Source organism: Dendroctonus ponderosae, unplaced genomic scaffold, assembly GCF_020466585.1.
Source record: "Dendroctonus ponderosae isolate FM_Combo_2020 unplaced genomic scaffold, Dpon_F_20191213v2 Dpon_F_20191213_1, whole genome shotgun sequence".
NCBI classification, from domain to species: domain Eukaryota; kingdom Metazoa; phylum Arthropoda; class Insecta; order Coleoptera; family Curculionidae; genus Dendroctonus; species Dendroctonus ponderosae.
In genome coordinates this window covers 56,707,636-56,727,556 of record NW_026017110.1, presented here as the reverse complement: position 1 = coordinate 56,727,556, position 19,921 = coordinate 56,707,636, and the positions used below count along the sequence as shown (strand labels likewise).

The 19,921-nt window shown below is 33.4% G+C and overlaps 2 protein-coding genes across 2 annotated transcripts; both read right to left on the bottom strand.

Annotated features, from left to right (window-relative positions):
* Nucleotides 1–3,664: 3,664 nt before the first annotated feature.
* On the bottom strand, nucleotides 3,665–8,142 carry LOC109538002 (ferrochelatase, mitochondrial). Its single transcript, XM_019905032.2, has 6 exons — nucleotides 7,803–8,142; nucleotides 7,563–7,745; nucleotides 5,237–5,458; nucleotides 4,804–5,071; nucleotides 4,433–4,702; nucleotides 3,665–4,369 (listed from the first exon to the last, which is right to left on the bottom strand). Exons 1-6 carry the CDS (start codon nucleotides 7,835–7,837, stop codon nucleotides 4,172–4,174), a joined length of 1,176 nt encoding a protein of 391 aa, XP_019760591.1. The 5' UTR covers nucleotides 7,838–8,142; the 3' UTR covers nucleotides 3,665–4,171.
* Nucleotides 8,143–9,574: 1,432 nt separating this feature from the next.
* Nucleotides 9,575–18,079, bottom strand: LOC109537925 (proclotting enzyme). The gene is made up of 6 exons (XM_019904894.2): nucleotides 17,872–18,079; nucleotides 15,945–16,494; nucleotides 15,238–15,584; nucleotides 10,627–10,819; nucleotides 10,145–10,562; nucleotides 9,575–10,069 (listed from the first exon to the last, which is right to left on the bottom strand). Exons 1-6 carry the CDS (start codon nucleotides 17,894–17,896, stop codon nucleotides 9,911–9,913), a joined length of 1,692 nt encoding a protein of 563 aa, XP_019760453.2. The 5' UTR covers nucleotides 17,897–18,079; the 3' UTR covers nucleotides 9,575–9,910.
* Nucleotides 18,080–19,921: the final 1,842 nt, after the last annotated feature.

Sequence of the window (19,921 nt, the reverse complement as noted above, 5' to 3'; positions counted from 1 at the left end):
ATAACTTAAAGTAACGTACAGTTACTACTAGTAAACTCAGTATAGTATTGACTTGCATTAAAATAAAAGCGTTATGAGTATTCTTCTTCTACGGGGTTGTCGATCTGCTCCTTACGGACAATTGTCCAGCACACTCGTTGGAAATTTCAGCGTCGTCAGACTTTTTTTCATTCCACATTCGCAGCCCTTCGGGAGATCGATTTTTGTATTAATGCATATGGGACTGTTTACACACGCGATTATACTTTTCATGCAGCAACCTGTCAGTAGTGTATTTTTTCGGTTTGAAAACGCTATTAATTAAAATATGGAGTGCCCCTTTGACGATGACAAGTTTATTGCGTTAATGGAAGTACGTCCATGTTTATGGGACACCGAGTGGGATAATTCGAATAAAAACAAAAAGCAGCAAACTTTTTCGATAATGTAACACTTTGCGAACGCATAAGTTTTAACGAARCAGTTGATTTACTTTCAAGTTAATTTCTACTGAACTTTATTTTTAAGACCTAAAAAAAGGTCACCACATTTTTTTAGGTGTTAAGTGTGTGCTTTGGACACTTGCTTTAGTGAAAGGAAATGTCCCTTTTCATGGACCTTAGAAAACTCCCCACGAAAGAGAACAACACCTTAGAAACTCAACTCAACACCTTAGAAAAAACGCAAAATTAATATTTCCTATTGGTCAGCTGCACATCCCGATTAATYRCCCATTGATTGTAGTTGAGGCTCRATTTAACCAATCGCCCACAAACCGCTACATAACAAAGGAAAGAGTCTGTGTAAAAATGTATAATTTGCTTCAAATATACACCCACTGAACATRAAAATGCAATGCAAATCAAACAAACTGTTTRAGCAGTGCYAGAGGTTTTTGAATTCGAGAAAACCTCTCTTTCCGGGGAGTTTCTAAAGCAACCACATCTGATTCCAGTGGCTCTTAAGCCACTTTTCTAAGCAGTATCATCCCTAGAAGATTACATTCCAGTTTGCGATGAGTTTCCTAGTGTAAAAAGACTCTAATAATTAATTTACCAATTTTTTTAGATTATTAGTAATTTCGCTGCAAAGGTGACAAAATTAAAATATCGTAAAGCAATCAAAGTTTTGTCCTCCGTTTTTGTCTACTCCGAAATATTATTCCAAAAGGCTCAACTTGGGTAAATCTACACTCTACGAGCTTGTCGAATAAATATGCCATGCAGGCAATATGATAAAATACAAGTCAATAATATGGGACTAAAAGCTCTACATATACATGGCAATGAGGGCCAAAGTAATGCCAAACTTACCGACAGCGCCATTGTGCAACCTGAAAAGACACAAAAAATTCTTGAGTATTACCGAAACTTAGTCAAAAGTTAAATAATTGGAAATGTACAGAGGAAATCAAGAGAAATAACTCGTTTAAACAATAAATCAAGAAAAACTAAACTCGTTTAAACTAAAACTAGTTTAAACTAAAATATTTATAGACTATAATTAATTCTTACCAGCTTTCTGCAAACTGGCGCCCCATCCTCCATTTCTACACATTAATTCTCAAAAAGCTCACACTACATTTGAACACACTTCGCTTAAACAAACTACACTTGACCAAACAATAAAAATCCACTACGAATTGAAAACTTTAATCTTTCAGTTAGCAGCTAACGGAAGAAGAAGAAGGGTAATATTGGAATCGCTCGGGAATTATATACCTATTGTAAATATTGAAATGCGCCAGCTTGAAAAGGTGTGCTATTTGCATAAGCAATAAAAAAGTAAAAAAAATGCGAAATTCGCGTTTTTTACTTTTTTATTGCTTATGCAAGAATACTTTTACTTATAAATTGTCTTTTATTAAAATTTTTACTTATAAATTGTCTACCAGATAGAGTTCGGTAAGTCGGATATCCGTAGATTTATTTAGCACTGGAAAAATAACCCAATCACGCCATACATTTAGAGAAATTACTTGATTGCAATGCAAAACGAGAGCCGCAAGGCCGATTAATAACGGACGGACAGTTTTTGCATAATGCAATTGTGAAATGACCTTCCAGGAAAAAATATATTTTTTTTAATTGCGTGAGTTATATTTTGGACTTCCAGAATTTCCTTTTTAAAAAACTATATTTTTAAAGTTACAGGTTCGTGGCTTAATTAAGATTAACAGCAACCGTTATCGACCGTTAAACTATCATATTCAATTGCTACATTAACCATTTTTCAATGTTTAAAAACTTTTTAAGCGGTTTTAAAAAGTTTGAAAAATTGGGCTTTTAAATAAATAGCCTGTGAAGCGGGATTGGGAAAAAATCGGAAAGTTTAGGAAAATAGTACTACAATTTTTACTCGCAAATCTCGCTTCACGGGCTTAATTATTTAAAAGGCAAAATTCTCAAACTTTAAAACCGCTTGTTAATATAGCAATTGGATATGATAGTTTAACGGTCCAAGAAGGTGTAAAGGCGTGGGGGCAAAAAAATATTCATAACTTTGAGCTTTGCGCCTGGCACAAAATTAAAAAAAGATCTTTTATTTCAGGTAGATTATTTAACAATTGCAATATGTAAAAGTATACATTATTTCTCTAAAATCCATACTTACCGAGTTATATGCGATTATTTCTTAGAAAAAACGCGATTTTCGCATTTGTTACTTTTTCGTTGTTTATGCAAATAGCACACCTTTTCAAGCTGGCGCACCTCGATATTTTCAATAATATTCCAATTTAAATTTTTCAATTTCAGAAGTTATCTAAGTTTATAATCTATATAAGTAAGTAATAATATCTAAGTAAGATTTCGTCGTAAATCTCCAGGCCTCTTTATGCCGTTCATAAACAAAGGACTGACGACGTATTTTGTTCACTTCCCGTACCAAACTAAATATTTATTCACGTTTTCCAACAAAAAACTCAATCGATATTGAGGCTTTTGCCACTTTCCGAAGACAGCGAACTACAGAATTAACGTGATGAAATAATTGTTGTCTTCATCCTCCCTTTAGATGAATCATTTGCTGCTCGATTTCCGTTTGTTTATTGTTTACTGTTTTGTGGAATGTGCCTATTCGCACGCAAATATTTTCAATCGCAGGTTTTTGTTTCAAACTAGTTTGGTTCTATGAACGCCAGAACAAAATAGGTTTTCCAGCCAAATATAAACATTTCCAGTGAAATTTAGCCAGTGATAGTGATAAAGCCAATTTTTATGAAACAGCATGTGTCGTGCAAAAGTGATCTAAAGGGAAGATCCACACTCAATCTGCACGCCTCATTAAAAGCGGTGGAATCAGTGGCTTTATTTTTGCACAATTTCGCGGATCAGCTTTTTGCCGATTTTTTGGCGCTTAACTGGACTGGCACTTCTCGACGTTGAAAAACCATATCGATTGAAGTGGAGGAAGTATTAACTCGTTTTGTGAGAAGACAATTGAAGAAAATTGATTTTGTTATATGACTTTTTTAATTACATTTATTATTGTAATTGAATTGAAACCTGTCCTGACTACATGACCCTCCCCTGACTTGAAAGCTGGATCCGCCCTTGCTACGAGCGATTAGTTTGATTTACAAACCCATAAAAAAAATAGCTTATTTCCTATAGAGTGGATTCGTCTCAATTTTTTAAGGATATGAAAATATCTATATATTTTAAGGATATGCAATGGAAACATATTTAAAAGTTGATACGTTTTATTTCTAATTAATATTCGATATAACAATCATCATTAATTAAAAACCGTGATCAAATAACAAAATTTCACCCGATGCCGACATAACAATGCCTCCAAAAATAATACTCTTATATGATAAAATCAATTTATCGGCTGCAAGTGGCAGTAAACCATGCTTTGCATAATGCCATATATAAACATTTTTCGTATGTAGTAGTAAGTAAAGCATTTTTCTCATCAAAACATGCTTTATTTACCAATTTATTTACTTTTTTGTTTGAACATTTATAAAAAATAAATGTTCTTGACCGATCCTCCCAGAAAAGTTTAGATCATAGTCTTTAAAAACCCTTATATCCTGTACTAATATATATGTAGCAACAAACTCATTACTGTTGAAACACATCCAATAACAAACTGTAAGCCCAAATTATCATTACTTAAAAAAAATCTAAACAAGCACCGATAGGTATATGATACCAAAAATTCACCTGATGCTGAAATCGACTTAAAGGCTGCAATTAGCAGAAAACCATGTTTTGCTTGATATGCAAGAGGGATTTACACAATGCGGACATCGGTTTAGTAGTTTTGGGTTAACTGGCAGATTACTCTTCAAATGGTGCTTTACGATATCAGTTAGAGCTTCTATGAAAATCGGATGGTCGTTAGGAGCAGGTACTCTTCTAATAATATCAATACCGACCTAAAAACAAAAATGTGCTTAAATAGTAGGTACCTATATATAAAATACAGAGCAGTTATTTACATGTTTGGCTTCTTCAACAAGTTCGATGTCAAGTTCATGTAAAGTCTCTATATGGTCATTCACAAAAGCGATGGGAACAACAATAATGGCCTTTTTCCCTTGTTTCGCGTAGCTTTTCACCGATTCATCCGTAAATGGACCTAACCAAGGTAAAGGTCCTACTTTCGATTGCCAGACGAGCTGATATGGATTGCAGTACTTCAAATCCCACATTACCAATTGTACTGTACATCCTACTTCTGAAGGATATGAATCGCCACGATTTACAGCCTATAAAGAAAATTTATATGCTATGAGAAGCACTTTTCTAACTTTCTGATAGACTTGTACTGGCAAAATAACATTTTCAATCAACTATGACCGCTAATTACCTTAAGAGGCAAGGAATGCGCAGAAAACAATATTACTGCTTCTTTTCTAACATCTTCGGGCAATTTATGAAGTTCTTTTTGAATCAAATCTGCAAAGCACTTAGCCAAAAGAGGATGAACAGACCATCGATCAATTATACTCAGTTTAAGATCTTTTGGAAGGCCGTTTTTCTGGAAGTATTTATGTACAACATTTAGGCTGGAACCTGATGTCGCGCAACTGTACTGTGGATATTGAGAGAAAATTATTGCCCTTTGAACCCCGTCACTAAAAATAAAAAATCCAAAATTATTGAGGCCTTCCCAAATTGAGAAGCTTTGCACTTCGATGAAAACTGCTGATGTATGTTAAAGTCAACAAGTTCGTAACGCCATATCAATTTAACTTTCCTCAAGTTAGCATCAACAAATATTTACAAACCTTTAAACTTACCTTTGTAGTTCATCTAACGCATCTTCTGTAAAAGGTTTTGCGTAGCGAAATGCTGGATATGCTTTATGTGGCGCTGTTTCTGGATGCTCTTTGTCCAATTTTTCGCATAACAGCTTGCCTTGAAGAGTGGTCCACTTTAAAATTGGAGAACCACCACCGATTTCCTGATATTTCTTTTGAACTTCTGCTGTTCGTCTTTTCGCAATCCATTCTCCCATAAGGCTGAATATTAAAATTACTTGCCAATACTCACAGTGACGTGAAAGAGCAAACTTACATATGCACATTTATTTTAATTGAAATGGAATGTAATATCGCATCAATAGATATACCATATTAACTTTTAGCTTTTTCTAATACAAGCGACGAAATTTCTAAAGTGCTGTTTATAATTTAATTAATTTAAATATTTCTTATTCACCTAAAAGCGCTTTACCCAAAAAAAAGTGATATGATATGTATCAATCATTCTACTAAAATTCATATTAATTTTCGAATCCTGAAAATTCCAATACGTGCTTTCTTATAATCCGTAACCGTGACATAATATCCGAACGTGTAGAAATGATCTACATTTCGGGAGCAGACAATCGGTAGTTTCTAAAGGCTGCAGCAGCATTTAATAGGAATAATGCGGGAGGAAATGTAGTACATAATACATATTCGAGAACTCGTTGTAAAATTTAATATGGTAAATTAGCGATAAAAGTAACGGATATAAAGTTCTCAACGAAGGAACCCAAATTGAAGTTATTGGTTTCTTTCTTTTTTTGGTGAATTCAACAACGTCGATCCGCAAAGCTGCAGCAGGAACCGTTATATTCAGTTTATTATTTATTTATTATTTTTTCAGTTTACTATCACAAGATACGCTCTAGGTGATATTTCTTGATTACTTTTTGATAAATAATTCGTTCTTATTGCGAAATATGAGCACTATTTATCAATCTGTAATAAAAGACGTGAGAAAATTCTGTCTTCTGTAAAGACAAACATTTTTTTGAGGCGAAATACCCAACAAGCAGTTTGTAAAAAAAGTATTTTAAATTTACCAATGTTAAGAATTGTTTTTAATAAAGGAAATCATTATATATCATCACCATTTCGACTGCCATCATGATTCTGCATTTTTAATGAAAAATTTAAAAAGTAACATGTTCCTTTTGGAACCGCATTTTGAAACAATTACCAAGGTGGAACTGGAACGTTGTAACCCGTTGTTTACCAAAAAATTACCGTTCACAATCACACCTCTAATGGATATGCATTTCCTCGTTTTGGTAACAAAGAATGGATATGCAATTTTCGGTTTCTTATCGACATGACTCTGCATCTCAATGATCTAAATGTGGAACTTTTTAAAGGAAGGCAAAGGACAGTTTATTCACAACTTGTATGATAAAATTCAGGGCTTTGAGCGCAAATTGAAATTATGGAAACATAATCGTTTGGAGAATAATGTCTCACTTTCCACATTTAGAAAAAGAAAACGTTACCACTTCTCAAAAATACGCACAATATATACACATTTTAATAAACAAATTTCAATTACAATTCCAAATGTTCGAAGCTGAGAAGACAGCGGTTTTCATGAAAATGTTTTTCTCGCCATTTAATATCGATGTGGGAAGAGTTCCCCAAGACTTTCAATGGAAGTGATTGATATGCAGAATACTACCGATTTAACAAATGTATTTTTCTCAGTAAACATCGAAAATGTTTATAAATCTTATGAGCCCTGTTGTTTTTTAATTCTATTGCTTGTTATAAATCTTGTTAAGTGTTCTAAATTATTAAAAAGTGTTACTTTATGTACGGCCCGCCAAAMAAAWTTAAAATTTAAATTGGCCCGTTGATTAAAAAGGTTGCTCATCCTGATTTAACACGTTTATTTTTCCGAGAAAAAGTAAAACAAGCGAAATAAAACMGTGCTCAAAAATAGAACACTTTAATACTGATCATGACTTCTGTGCGAAAAGTGGCATTTTTTGCAAGTTTCTGTATGGGTGGTGATAGGCTTGCATACGCGAATTACGTTCACTGCAGAACAGCAACATATATTTTTCTTACCATGCTTTAGTTAAGTTCATTAAGTGAAGGGATAAGCCAAATTGACCTTAAATTCACCTATCACCCAATCTTCATTTTTTACAGTAATAAACAAGTAAGCTATATTTAATTGTCGTAGTGTTTGGATCAATCATTTCGTTGGGAATATATCAAATAGTTCAAAGCATTTCGTATTTAGAGCATTTTGAGCAAATTCACAAAAGCATTTCGTACACAGAGTGACAAAGGTATTGCGAAAAGTGAATCCAATTCTTACTTTTGGGCGAACGGGAATTGTATAACATCTGTATCTGTCATAATTCGCCGTAAATAATCTTGGACTTCATGTATGTGTTGAGGCCCTCCCATGTTCAACATAATTATGCCAGTTTTGGGTTTGGGAATCGTTGTTGAATAATTGATGGTATTGAAACCATGTTTTAGAAACTGACTACATTCCCTTCCTACAAACGAACTAACTTATCAGTCTCACAGTTTTTTACATGTATTGTTCTACTTTCCTAGAAATCCGTAGCTTTGCTTGGATAACATTTTAATATTGCTTTACAATTATTATAAAATACAAATTTAGACGAGCATTTGATGTAAGTAGTTTATAACCTCTAAAGAAACTGTGTTGTCATGTATATGAACAACACTACTAACCGATGTTTGTTAGTATATGAACCTGTTTGTTGTTAATTTTGCTGATAACTTGATTGCTATCTCTTCTGCGCTATTTATTTAATTAATAATAATATAACCAATAAGTAATACGGATGTGGTGGATCATATTCAGCTTCATTCACCGACTCACAGGTGGCAGCACGGCAGCACCATCTCAAATGTCAGCATATACCTCATAGAGTAAGTAAAATAATTTTAAATTATTTTAGTTTCTCTATGATATACCTCACCCGTTTCGGCTCAAGTACCACTTCTAAATATGTATACCCTATTCCACTCGTCTTTATCTATGCCCTATTCCGGCGTCTAAGGCAGAGCCTTCCTAAACCTTACTGACGAGTCCAATAGGCTCAGGACGAAACGCTTCGCGCTTCAATACGGGATCCAGAAGCTAATAAGTATAAAAATAAAACACATTCACAAACGCATTATATCGCCATGGTACAATGAATACAAGGTAGGATATTGCATCGATCTGCATGACGTCAGTGGAAGTCACTGAGTACCGTGATTTTTTCCTGTCTGCTAAATGTGATTAAATATAGCTTATTTAGTGTTTGTCACATTTAATTATTTTTTTATAAATCTTCGTTATAATTACAAAATGCTTTGCAGCAGGTTTTAAACCTGAAAATTAAAATAACAGTAATTTATTTTGTAGACCAGCACGGTTGCCAGATGTGCAATAAACTATAGCGTTTGTTTTTGGCAAAAACCCCAAAAGTTCGAATTGCAAATTCCTCTCATGTCTCGTAATCATAATTTTTGAAATGCTGAGAACATATTCTGGCGGAAGCAACATTAATAGTGTCTTCACGACAACAAGCATTTGCACAGCTTGCTTAAAATACTGTCTTGGAAATATATGAAACTTTATTTCCACAGATTTATCTCTCGTATTACTACTGCAACCGTAAACTGCACACCGCATTTTTCATATTTCTGAACCGACACTTAAAAGTAGCAAACAATCAATATACAGTACACTTTCCAACTATCAAACGCAAAATGCTCAGTTGTTTGTCTACAAGATTCCCAAACATGCCCAAACGCATTCGCCCCATGATACAATGAATTCATTCAATGATACAATGCATTCATTGAATGATACAATGAATTYATTGTTTCCTWTGGTTCTACSCGATTTCACGAATAAMGCWYTGAGCWAYACARCAAGCTAAATCGCTGMAAATCAGAKATTGTGTAAAGACYTCWTTAKGGYRTTTTTCTTCACAATAAGCACAAAACAGTTCCCTAACGCGATTTTCAAAGCATTGAGCAAWCWGCGTCTAGGTTACATGMATTTTAAATGGGCTCACAGAACATACCCCCTATATTTTTGGGGGGATATTTTGTGAATGGGATCAGCTGKTCACTTTACCAAAGTGCTAACCASTGACGTCATGTGCGCAAGAAAATTGARTTTTCGAMCCGATGAATATCCKACCTTGTATTCATTGTATCATGTTACATCGCGACAGACTCTTGTCAAAATGGCGAAACTYGTGTCTGCAGTASGGTAAGGAATGCGTAAATAATAAATACAAAATTAATATTTAAAAAAGTACTTAAATTGAAAACCAATCTAAACTAACAGACGACTGATTTACTTAAACTTTTATTCTTCAGACAATTTTTTTATTTGTTACAAAACTGAAACCTAGATGATAAATGTGTTTTACTATACTATACATTGTTATCACACATTTGGTTTAATATTGCGATGTATAAATAACTTAATAAATACTAGTATTCACTTACATAATATATCACCGTCTTAACTAGAAAGTTTGTATGATCACTGGCAGTTGATAACAAAATTTAGACTATAAAAATAAACAAAAAGATGGCAAATGATGCGAAATATTTTTGGTGTTAGGCCATTGCAAATGTTTACATGTTAAAACACACAACTTGTATTTTGTTTATTAAGTTGAATCATGTTCTAGTATTCTCTCTTATCCAATCCAAATATTTTGTTACTCTGGTATAAACACCTGGATATCCTGGCTCACCACACTTATTTCCGAATGAGACCACCCCCACCTGAATCCATTTCGATTCCCAGTTTAACATTAAAGGTCCACCAGAATCGCCCTAGAAAAGACATAAAATATCAATTCATTATGAAGAAAACACGAAGAAAGTAATGCATGCTCATTACTCTGTTACCTGGCAAGCGTCAGTTCCACCTTCTGCGTACCCAGCACAAATAAAGTTACTGGTAATAGGCTGAAAATATGCTTGATTGCAATCCTCATTTCTCCAAACTGGCAAGATAGCTTGCCTCTGAACGGTACTTTCTTTTCCGCCATAAAATGTGGTACCCCATCCTACCACCGTGCTCCTTTTACCAGCAAACTGTTCCTGCTCCAACTCCGGAGGAGGAACACAGAGAGGAATAATATATTTCGATTTTCGCGCTGGTCTGTCAAGTTTAAGAATAGCAATGTCGTTGTAAAATCCAACACGCCTGAAATCTTTGTGGGCCCTTATTTCTGATACTTTAAAAGTTACAGGTGCTGATGGCTCATCATCTCTCTTAAGGTCAATATCACCAAGTCGCACTGTAAACTGTCTGGCTGCAAATCTAGAAAGTCATTCAGTACTTAAATAATAATAGAGGTTTTTCTAAAAGAGTATATAAACTTTACGGTCGTTGTCGGGAATCTCGCGTACAATGCGCAGCGGTCAGAATATGAGTTGCTGATATAAGGGATCCACCACACCAGAACTCTGTTCTTCTGGAACCATGCAAAAAAATGGCTGCCATCCATGGCCATCGTCCAGGCAAAGCTTCTTCCCCGCCAACAACTCGAAATTTTGCCGATTCAGGAATACCACATTCTAAAATGCACCAGCATATTATTATTATTTAAAGTCTAGGTTAGTTCATTTAAAGGTATTAAACAAAAAAGTTATTTTATACGTTTAGGTACACACAAAATTATTTTCTGCAGAAGATTTGGAGCAACAACTGTCCTTGGTAATGAAAAAAATCTTAAAACTGTTTTCACCAACATTCACTACCTCGTTTTATATTGAGACTTCTTTACAAATTAACGCAAAAGAGCGAATTGAAAATAGCACTTATATGCCGAAGCACTAATACATAAAAAATACAGCGCCAGTAAAAGACCAAGAAATAAAAAGACCGAAAAATTTTACTCCAGAAACTCACGACATTACACTAAAATAACTGAATAATGGTATCAAAGCATAATTATATCCATACAAAAGAATGGAATTAACAATACACAAATACAAAACTGCAAACTAGAGGTGTGCTAAACGGTTATTTTTCTGGAACATGTTCCAACGTTGTAGTTTCACTTTGGTATTATGTTCCAAAAGTAACATGTTCCTATATCTATATGGTGTTGAAGTTTCAACAAAAAATATTTAATATATATTTCTAAAGATCCCACAGTTAAAATTTGAAATGGACAAAACTATCAGGTCCGTCCACGAGAATGGAATATTTTTCAATAACCTGTTGCTTTAATAGAACTTTTGAGACACACAGAACAAAATTTTGCAATAATTGTAGTTACCACTTCGTTAGAAGCACAAGTTCATGGCGGCCGTTTTCAGAATGTCCGATAACAACCAAGTCACCGGAACTTTTAAGTAACTACCTTCTTCTTGCTGCCTTTTGTGACTGTTGATGAAAGTAGTGTTCGTTGTGTATTTAATTTTTACTAAATTAAATCAAATAATTTATTGTACAAAAATTACACAATAAAAACAGAGAAGTAAACGGCAATGTCACCTTTTGTAATTTGTAATTACACCCTGTGATATTCGGTCTCTCTTAGGTTGATCAATTATAATTTAGAGAAATCGTGCTTTTTGAGACACTTTGTATATTGCACGCTTTGAAGGCAAGAATTACTAAAATGTGTATCTTTGTGGAAAGACCCAAAGTGAATCAGGTCACCTTTAAACAAACGTTAATATGAGGGAAAGTACAGCCTGTGAATGTGCAGTTGAAACTGAAAAATACTAATAATGTGTGTTTATAGACCATCCACAAGAGTCACTTTGCTAAGAAAATAGAACCGCTGCTTTCCTTCGCGCAATGCGGAATGATCTTTTTCATAATGGGAGATTTTAACATAATTCTATTAAACAATTATTATACAAAAACTTAATGAAGTGTCGCGTGTTAATTGGCAACCACTGCAAATGAAGACACCTTCATTAAAGCCAGGTACCTACTTATAGCGCTCGCTTAAACAGTATTTTTACTACTTTTTAGTCATAAAAACCAGTTGATTTTTGCTACTCATATAGTTTTGCTCACATTTAGATCCATGTCACAAAAAAAGAAGTCGGTCTATACAGGTATTCCATAAGTAATAATAAAAATATATTTCCAAATTCGTCTGGAGAAATAATACGATTTACCACAACTTAACTTAGAAGAAAAATTAAAGGAAACAGTAATACAGGAGGTCAAAGTTTTTTTTTTCAAAGAGCCCAGGACCAGCTATTACTTTACTAAAATTGTGTTTTGAGGAACATTCCAGGGTGATAAATTTAATTAGCAACTCGGTTTTCAACTTCATTTGGCTTTAAAATAGCCCTAATTTTTGGTACACAATGGTATGATATTCATGCAGGATGGAGCCCCAGCTAATTTCTCACTGAAAGTGAGGCATTACTTGACATAACCAGCACGAAGTCCGGACTTTAATCTCCTCTAAATTTTGTGTATGGGGATACTTGACGCCTTAGTGTATGAAGAAACTATAGATATCCGAGATCAATTATTAATAAAAAATGAAAATTATCTGGCAATAGTTCATAATAATCATTAATTTTTCAAATTTGAAGAACGTTTACTAACCGTGTGATTAAATGAATTGAAGATAATACACATAATTTTGAACAACTTTTGTCAAACGCTGACCAGTTTTTTTATTGTTGTTTTCATGAAATTGTTATTTGTCATTAAATTATTATTGTCCTCCCTTATTCCAGGCAATATCATGTTGTTTTTTTTTATAAATGCATCTCATCGTATATTTTAATTGCGAATATTTCGAAAACAATTGATCTTAGGACTTAGGACAGGTCCGCCTATTTTGTTGAGAATATATTGTAAAATTACTAGTCAGCTGTTTCAGAAAATTTTTTTTTAATGAATCGATTATTACACATGGGGATATCTATGAGCTGACTTAAAAATGAGTTTCTATTGTCACCCTCGAAAACCGCTCAATACCGAATTTTAGTAAAAAACTCCAAGTTGTTCATGAGATATTTGAAAAAGACCATTATATAAAATAACTTAGACTTTGAGATTTTGAAAATCGTATTATTTTGACCCCGAAATGCGACATTCAAATTTTTCGCCATTACTTATGGAACACCTTATATACCAGGTAATTTTAAACAACACATAAAAATCGGCGTAACTTAGTAACTCTTTAGTAACAATAAATGTTTGATAGCAGACCTTGCCCTTAATAAAAGTCAGAACATAGAGTAATAAAGAAAAAAGAAAATAGTACATTATTGAATGATGAATCGATTTCTTCCAATAGATGGATATTACATTTTTCCTTGGTATCACCGGAAGGTGATAATAACGCTTTCAACAATAAAGAACAGGTGTTCAGTTTTTCTTGTTTTGAGAAGTCGTACAAACAAAGCAAAACAAATAATTAATCAGGCAGAAAAGCACAAGTTTGTCTAGCGAATAATAGAACAAAGTCTTTGCGTTAGAAGTTAACACTGATACTCCGGTCAAAAAAATTTGATGTTGCTGCCTATCGCGGAATTGGGTTGATAACTCTCTGCAGATTTCATGTAGATCGATGTTTGCCAGTAAATTTTCGTTTTAAAATTGTTCTTTCCAAATTTCAATTCATTTTGAAGACACTCGCACATGTGCTTCTCGAATTTGAAGCTTTCGCCCAAAAGTTCATTACAATTTAATTACGAAACCAGAATCATTTAAATTTTCAATCCAATAAATGAGTCGCGTATTGTTCCATTTTACGCTTCTTGGCATCCCATGGCAAACTCCAAAGCTTACTGCTTCCAACTACTCACTTTAAAGCTTATTCTATAAGAGAAACTTTAATGGTTTTTTCAATAGACGGTTTTTCACTGTGCTCATTGCGTCGGTAGATTTAACAAACAAGCGTTAGTTATTAAATTTTTCGTTTATGTGAGTATTTAAAATATGAGTTTTGTTATGGTGGAATTTTTGAAAGATAAGTAGTTTTTTAATACCAAAAATTATTATCTTTTAATATGTAAATGTTTAATATGTAAATGTTGGACACCACGCGGTTTGTGATGAAAAATGACTTTGGAGCTCCGAACCGATACAGTTTTGACGAATTTTTACCAAGAAATTAGAGTATGAGCTTCTGTTAAAGCCTTCAACATTTGCCAAAATTCTCGGTGTTGTGCTTTGAAAAGATTTGACGATCTTCACCGTCACACGCTCATTTTTAATTATCGGTACCATATGGTACGATGGACTGAATGGAACCCTGTGAATTGTAAATGCCTATTGTTTGCCTGATCTGAGTTGTTTATCTTTCTCTGCTTATATTTGTCGGCTTTTTATTTGCGCCTACATAGATTTTCTCAATAAAAAAAATGTTAATCATCAAGCAAACGATTAGATCATGTTTGAAATGTATAAATTGCCAGATTTTTTTTTAAATCTCGCAAATGTAATACTAATAATTTACAGTTTAATTTCAGACTACATTTTCTTCTAAATTTCGATATCCATTTTTATGGTGCGTGATGTTTATTGATGCTTTGCGACTTTTGTTGCTTTAAGTTCTCAGGATATTTGGGCGGAGCGTCTTAAATTAGAGAGACTTATCGTGTCCTATCCATCAGACTTAAGGAGCAGCGAAACCCGACAATCTAGAGCGATGTCGAAGTCGGATGTAGGAGAATATGAAATTTATTGAAGCTGAAGCAAACAGCAGCGTGATATTCCCATTATTAAGAAGACTTTATGTTTCGAAACCAAGCGCGTGATGCTAAATGGAAGAATGGCCACACCTCGTTCACACTCGGGTCAAGCCATTATCAAAGCAGCTGAGATTTAAAAAATATTGTTTGTACAACAATGGAAGTCAATCAAGTAAACGATTCAACCTTATTCATTGACAAATGCTCAAAATAAAAAAGTATCTATCAATCAAGGATGAAATCTTCGGAAAAATCTACTTCTGTTAAATTGACCAAAAGTAAAAAAGTAAATGTAAAAATATATTTTAACTTACCCTCTTGATCAACATAGTTATTAACAACGGGTGAAAGATTAGGAATATTTGAAGATGGTGGGTCAACAGGCTTAGTTAACACTGTGGTTAAAGATGTGCTGACAATTGGTCTTGTTGTGGTCGGTTTTTCAGTATTATAGTAGATAGAGGCAAATGTTACAGGATGCGACTGTGTAGTAGTAGTATATAATGGCCTAGATGTGGAAACAGAATTTTCAGCAGAATCATCAGAAGAAGGTTTAGGGCAGCAAACTCCTGGCACGAAAAGACTCTTGAAGCACAATGATTGTCTAAGATTACCCAAGTTAAGTAGGAGTTGGGGACAATCACTCAAGTCATTGCAATACCTAAAAACCACAACATGTAATTAGGCATAAATGTAAGTCAGAATAGACTTTTTGTAAATCGGATTTAATTTGAGTTAATGTTTAAACTAATATTACCGAAACGTTATGAGGTACGAATAATAGCATCAAATTAATAACTTTCACTTGGTAATCCCGAGAGCATTACGTAAAGCAAGGTTGCGTCTTGTTAGGAATTATTCATCAACTACTTGGTAGGTCAATATGAAATCTCCTTAGGCTCAACATGCTTTTAATATACTGATCTAGTTAAAGTTGAACATGCCTGCAGTTGTTTATTATGTATTAAATACTATATTTATAGCGATGAGAATAACCCGATAATAGTAAAAATGCTCGTACCCTGGAATTCCTTCCGGGGTAGTACAACTTTTCGTGTCCCCATTTTCCTCGTCTTCATCCTCTTTACTATCAGCTTTATCAGTTAGCTTTTGGGCCTCATGAACTTCAGGTAATGGTAAAGCTTCTCTCACTAAAGGAGCAATGGTATCCGTAACATTTCGTCCCAGCACATTCTTGCTTATCGTATACAAGGCGTTCGGTACATCCTGAGAAACCTTGGCACCTTCTCCAGTTCGAGTCATATTTACCAAATATCGTCCAACCGTATTCAATGCTCCCAGGGTTTCGGTAATTTTGAAAATTGTTTCAGGTTTGAAATGTCGAGCACTATCAAGACCCTCATTAGAATATTCTGTAGATCGTCTGAATTGTTGGTATTCTGCATTGTTTTCAGGTTTAGCTAAATCTATTCTAACCCATCTTGGATTATTTATTGGTTTTTCTTGATGGTTCCAAGGCGGCTGCTGATAATTATTAAATGTGAGTTGATGGGGAGGTCTGAATTGGGTAGTTGAGATGTGGAATAAGCAACATAGTATCAGCAGTCTTTCTAGAAAAAACGCAAATTAACGTAGAGTATATAATGTAATACTTCATGTTTTGCAAAATCTGTTAATTATATGCTATAGTACATAGTACGAGCGGAATTCCCAGTTAATTGATGACATGTTTCTTCAATTTCGTTGAAATTGAAAATAAGTGTCAAGGTGTAGGTGCACCATCAAGGAAACGGTACGTGGTAATACAATTGCCAAACACGCTGTGTTGTCGAAGTCACTTTTTAAATTGTTTTAATTTAACTCTGGTACAGAATAAATATTTTAATATATAAGCAAGAACTCCCTACATGAGTAAAGAGCGAGCATATTTTGTTGTTGTTAAAATACACTTCTGCATGTAAAACTTTCAACGTAATAACTTGCAATCTTTGGCAATGCTGTAATTGTGCGACTTTACTTTCTCCAAAACTATTCAATAAAAATATAGATGAAACATCCGCTTCGTGACATCGAATTGGATCTGAAAGGTATTGCATAATCTGCAGGGGAACTTCGAAATTACACAACAAAACAAACACGTTGATAAATTAAATAGAAAAGCTATCGAAAAAAATATTAAAAGTAAACTTCATGATATAATGATGTGCATTAATTGAAATTTCACTTTTGCAATTAACTTTTAATTAGATTTCAAATTTAAATTTGTTAGTAGAAAACATCACCTTTACAGATCTAATGCCAGTATATTACGGCAATCACATGCAGAAAACTGTACAGAATCGATTTAATATTAAGTGAAGGCCTCATTTTATTAAAATATTGTATTTTTGAAGATTCAACATATGAACTAATTCGGACCAAAAAAATAACGATGATAAATGAAAAATGAGCAAAATGATTCATTGAAAGCAGTAATTATAGCAGCACTACTAACGAAGAGAATTTCTAAAGATTTCTTTTGCCTACTTATACCACCCACCAAAATAGTTTTGAAACAAGATCTTTAAAAAGAAATAATGTCAATAAAGCTGATGCTTTCTGATAATAGAAAGCTTATATTTGCTTAATTTATTTTCTGCAGAATGTATTATTATTGATACATTTCCTAATGGCTTAAATATTATATTATTACATATCACAGTAGATACTACATGTTACTGTTCTTTACATCTGCGAATCATGTAGATACTTGTATGTAACTTTTAATAAAGGAGGCGTGCACAATTTGAGTGCGCTAAAAATTATGAAGGGCATATCAGGTGTTGTACATTTGGCGCGAAAATTATTAGTGCATCAGTATAAACGTTTTTGTCCTTGCACTTTACATATTTCAAAAACGTACAAATTATTTACAAAGTTGCAATGCAGATAAACTAATAAAGCAATTTAAAATTTTCGCATGCGATATGCAAAAATTTTGAACGTACCGATAGTAGTAATCCACAATTGCATGGTAGAATGCAAAACTAAAGCACCCAAATTATAACCACATCCACAATTACGTTGTATCACGAAAAACTGAATCTTGCGAACGTTTGACCCAAAGTTTAGCTTGTGAAGACAGCCCGAAGAAAGTAAATGCTTTGCTCACTCTCTCACTCCCTTCTTTCTTCAGATAACTCCCACTCGCTATCTCAAGTGGTTTTACTTTCGTTAAGACAAATTTCACTTTAACTCGCATATATAATTTGTTTATTTATTAGTGCATTAGCAGATGTTAATGCTCGGGTTTCATTTTGATTTAGTCTGGTGTTCATCTGCACTGATCTGATGATTATAATGCCATCGAACCTTATGGATTTGACGTTATGTTATAGTCTTCTTAAGTATATTTAAACAAATTCGTATTATTTTTCTCATATGCCAAATATGTAAAGTTTTTCGTCAAAACTGGATTGATCGGTTAATAGTATGGTATATACCTAGGCACTAATATGAGTCAACAAAACAATTTCTGTAGCTTTGCAGGATATTTTCATAAACCCCTGTTACTAAAGAAGTGACTTGTTAGGTGACCAAATAACAAAAGCAAGTAAGAGAGAGTTAAGTTAATTCTCATTTACTAATAATGACTAATAATGTTAGCGCATCCACATCGAGAATATTCTGTACAATACAATGAATGTATTCAAACTGCAATTCATTTATTTTAAGTCGATTTAATTGAATGCTGTTCAAATTTTATCTCCTTTATACCACATTTTTTTATAGTTGAATATACTTTATGGTCTATTTCCCAGTTTTGACTATACACTGAAGTTGATGATATAGGAAGGGGGGTTAAATAGGAATTTATTCATTGGAAACGTTTGCAATCCGTGTGAATCAAAGTGAATGAAATGGCAAACTAAAATTTATATGCTTTCGAGAGTATACCGAAATTAAGTAGGTAGCGTTTGCGTGAAATGTGTTAATAACAATTCATTGGGGCGTAAAACAAAAAAAATTGAATAAATCGTTTAGAATTTGCTGTTGAAGATGCAATTTTAACTTTAGTAATATTATGGTAATAATATTTTAAAGTTGTTCAAAGGATACTTGGCCGATTAATAGCATAGTTAAACATTACTAATAAAACATGGCGAAACTTGTTGAAATTTACACTATTTTTCTATATGCAAAAATTACATGTATATTACATTTTTGCTCAACAAGCCATCTAATGAAATGTTTGCTGACATACCTGTTGAGACAATAGAGATTGTGCTCTTCAAAACATAAAATACATCGAATATGCATAAAGTTCTTTCCTTGTTGAGATTTTCAATAGATCCGCTCTTCCACATGAGGAACGCGCGGAATCCACGTTGTGCGGAAAAGGATAAAAAATTCACAATCAAGTAGTAAACGATAATTCTCACCGCACGCTTTTGAAAATGGTTTAAGTATTATTCAAACCTTTTCAACTGGTTCCAAGATGTACATGAAACCGAAATTTATTAGATATCGAGCCTGCTTGAGTTATAATTTCATTTTGACCCTCATGCGGAACTTTTGATCTAATGAATGAATCCTTGATTTTTTAATTAAATGATTCTTAGGTAATCAGGAATCTTGGAAACTATTAATTAAGCCCATTTAAAGATACAGATCAGGAAAAATTTGGAAAAATTAATATTGTTTTTTTATAATTTGTAATCATAATATACGATGTATTGAATTATACTTGACTTGATTTTGCGTATAAACGATCCCTGAAAGCTTTTTCTTTTTCATAAATAAGCACAACTGTATAAAAATGCCGAATTCTTGGCTTCCGCTTGTGTTTAATATTTTTTCAAAATTCGTTTTATCTAAGCTTCATTTATTTAAAAAAATCGACGGTTTATTGATTAGATCAAATGTTATTTTATTTTAATACAAGAAAACTCAAATATGACCGTTACAATGAACATTAAGACACAACAGAATTAGACATTAAAAAAGGTATAAAAATGTCTCTATACAGAGCCTCTTGGGCGGCTAAGCCACATTTTT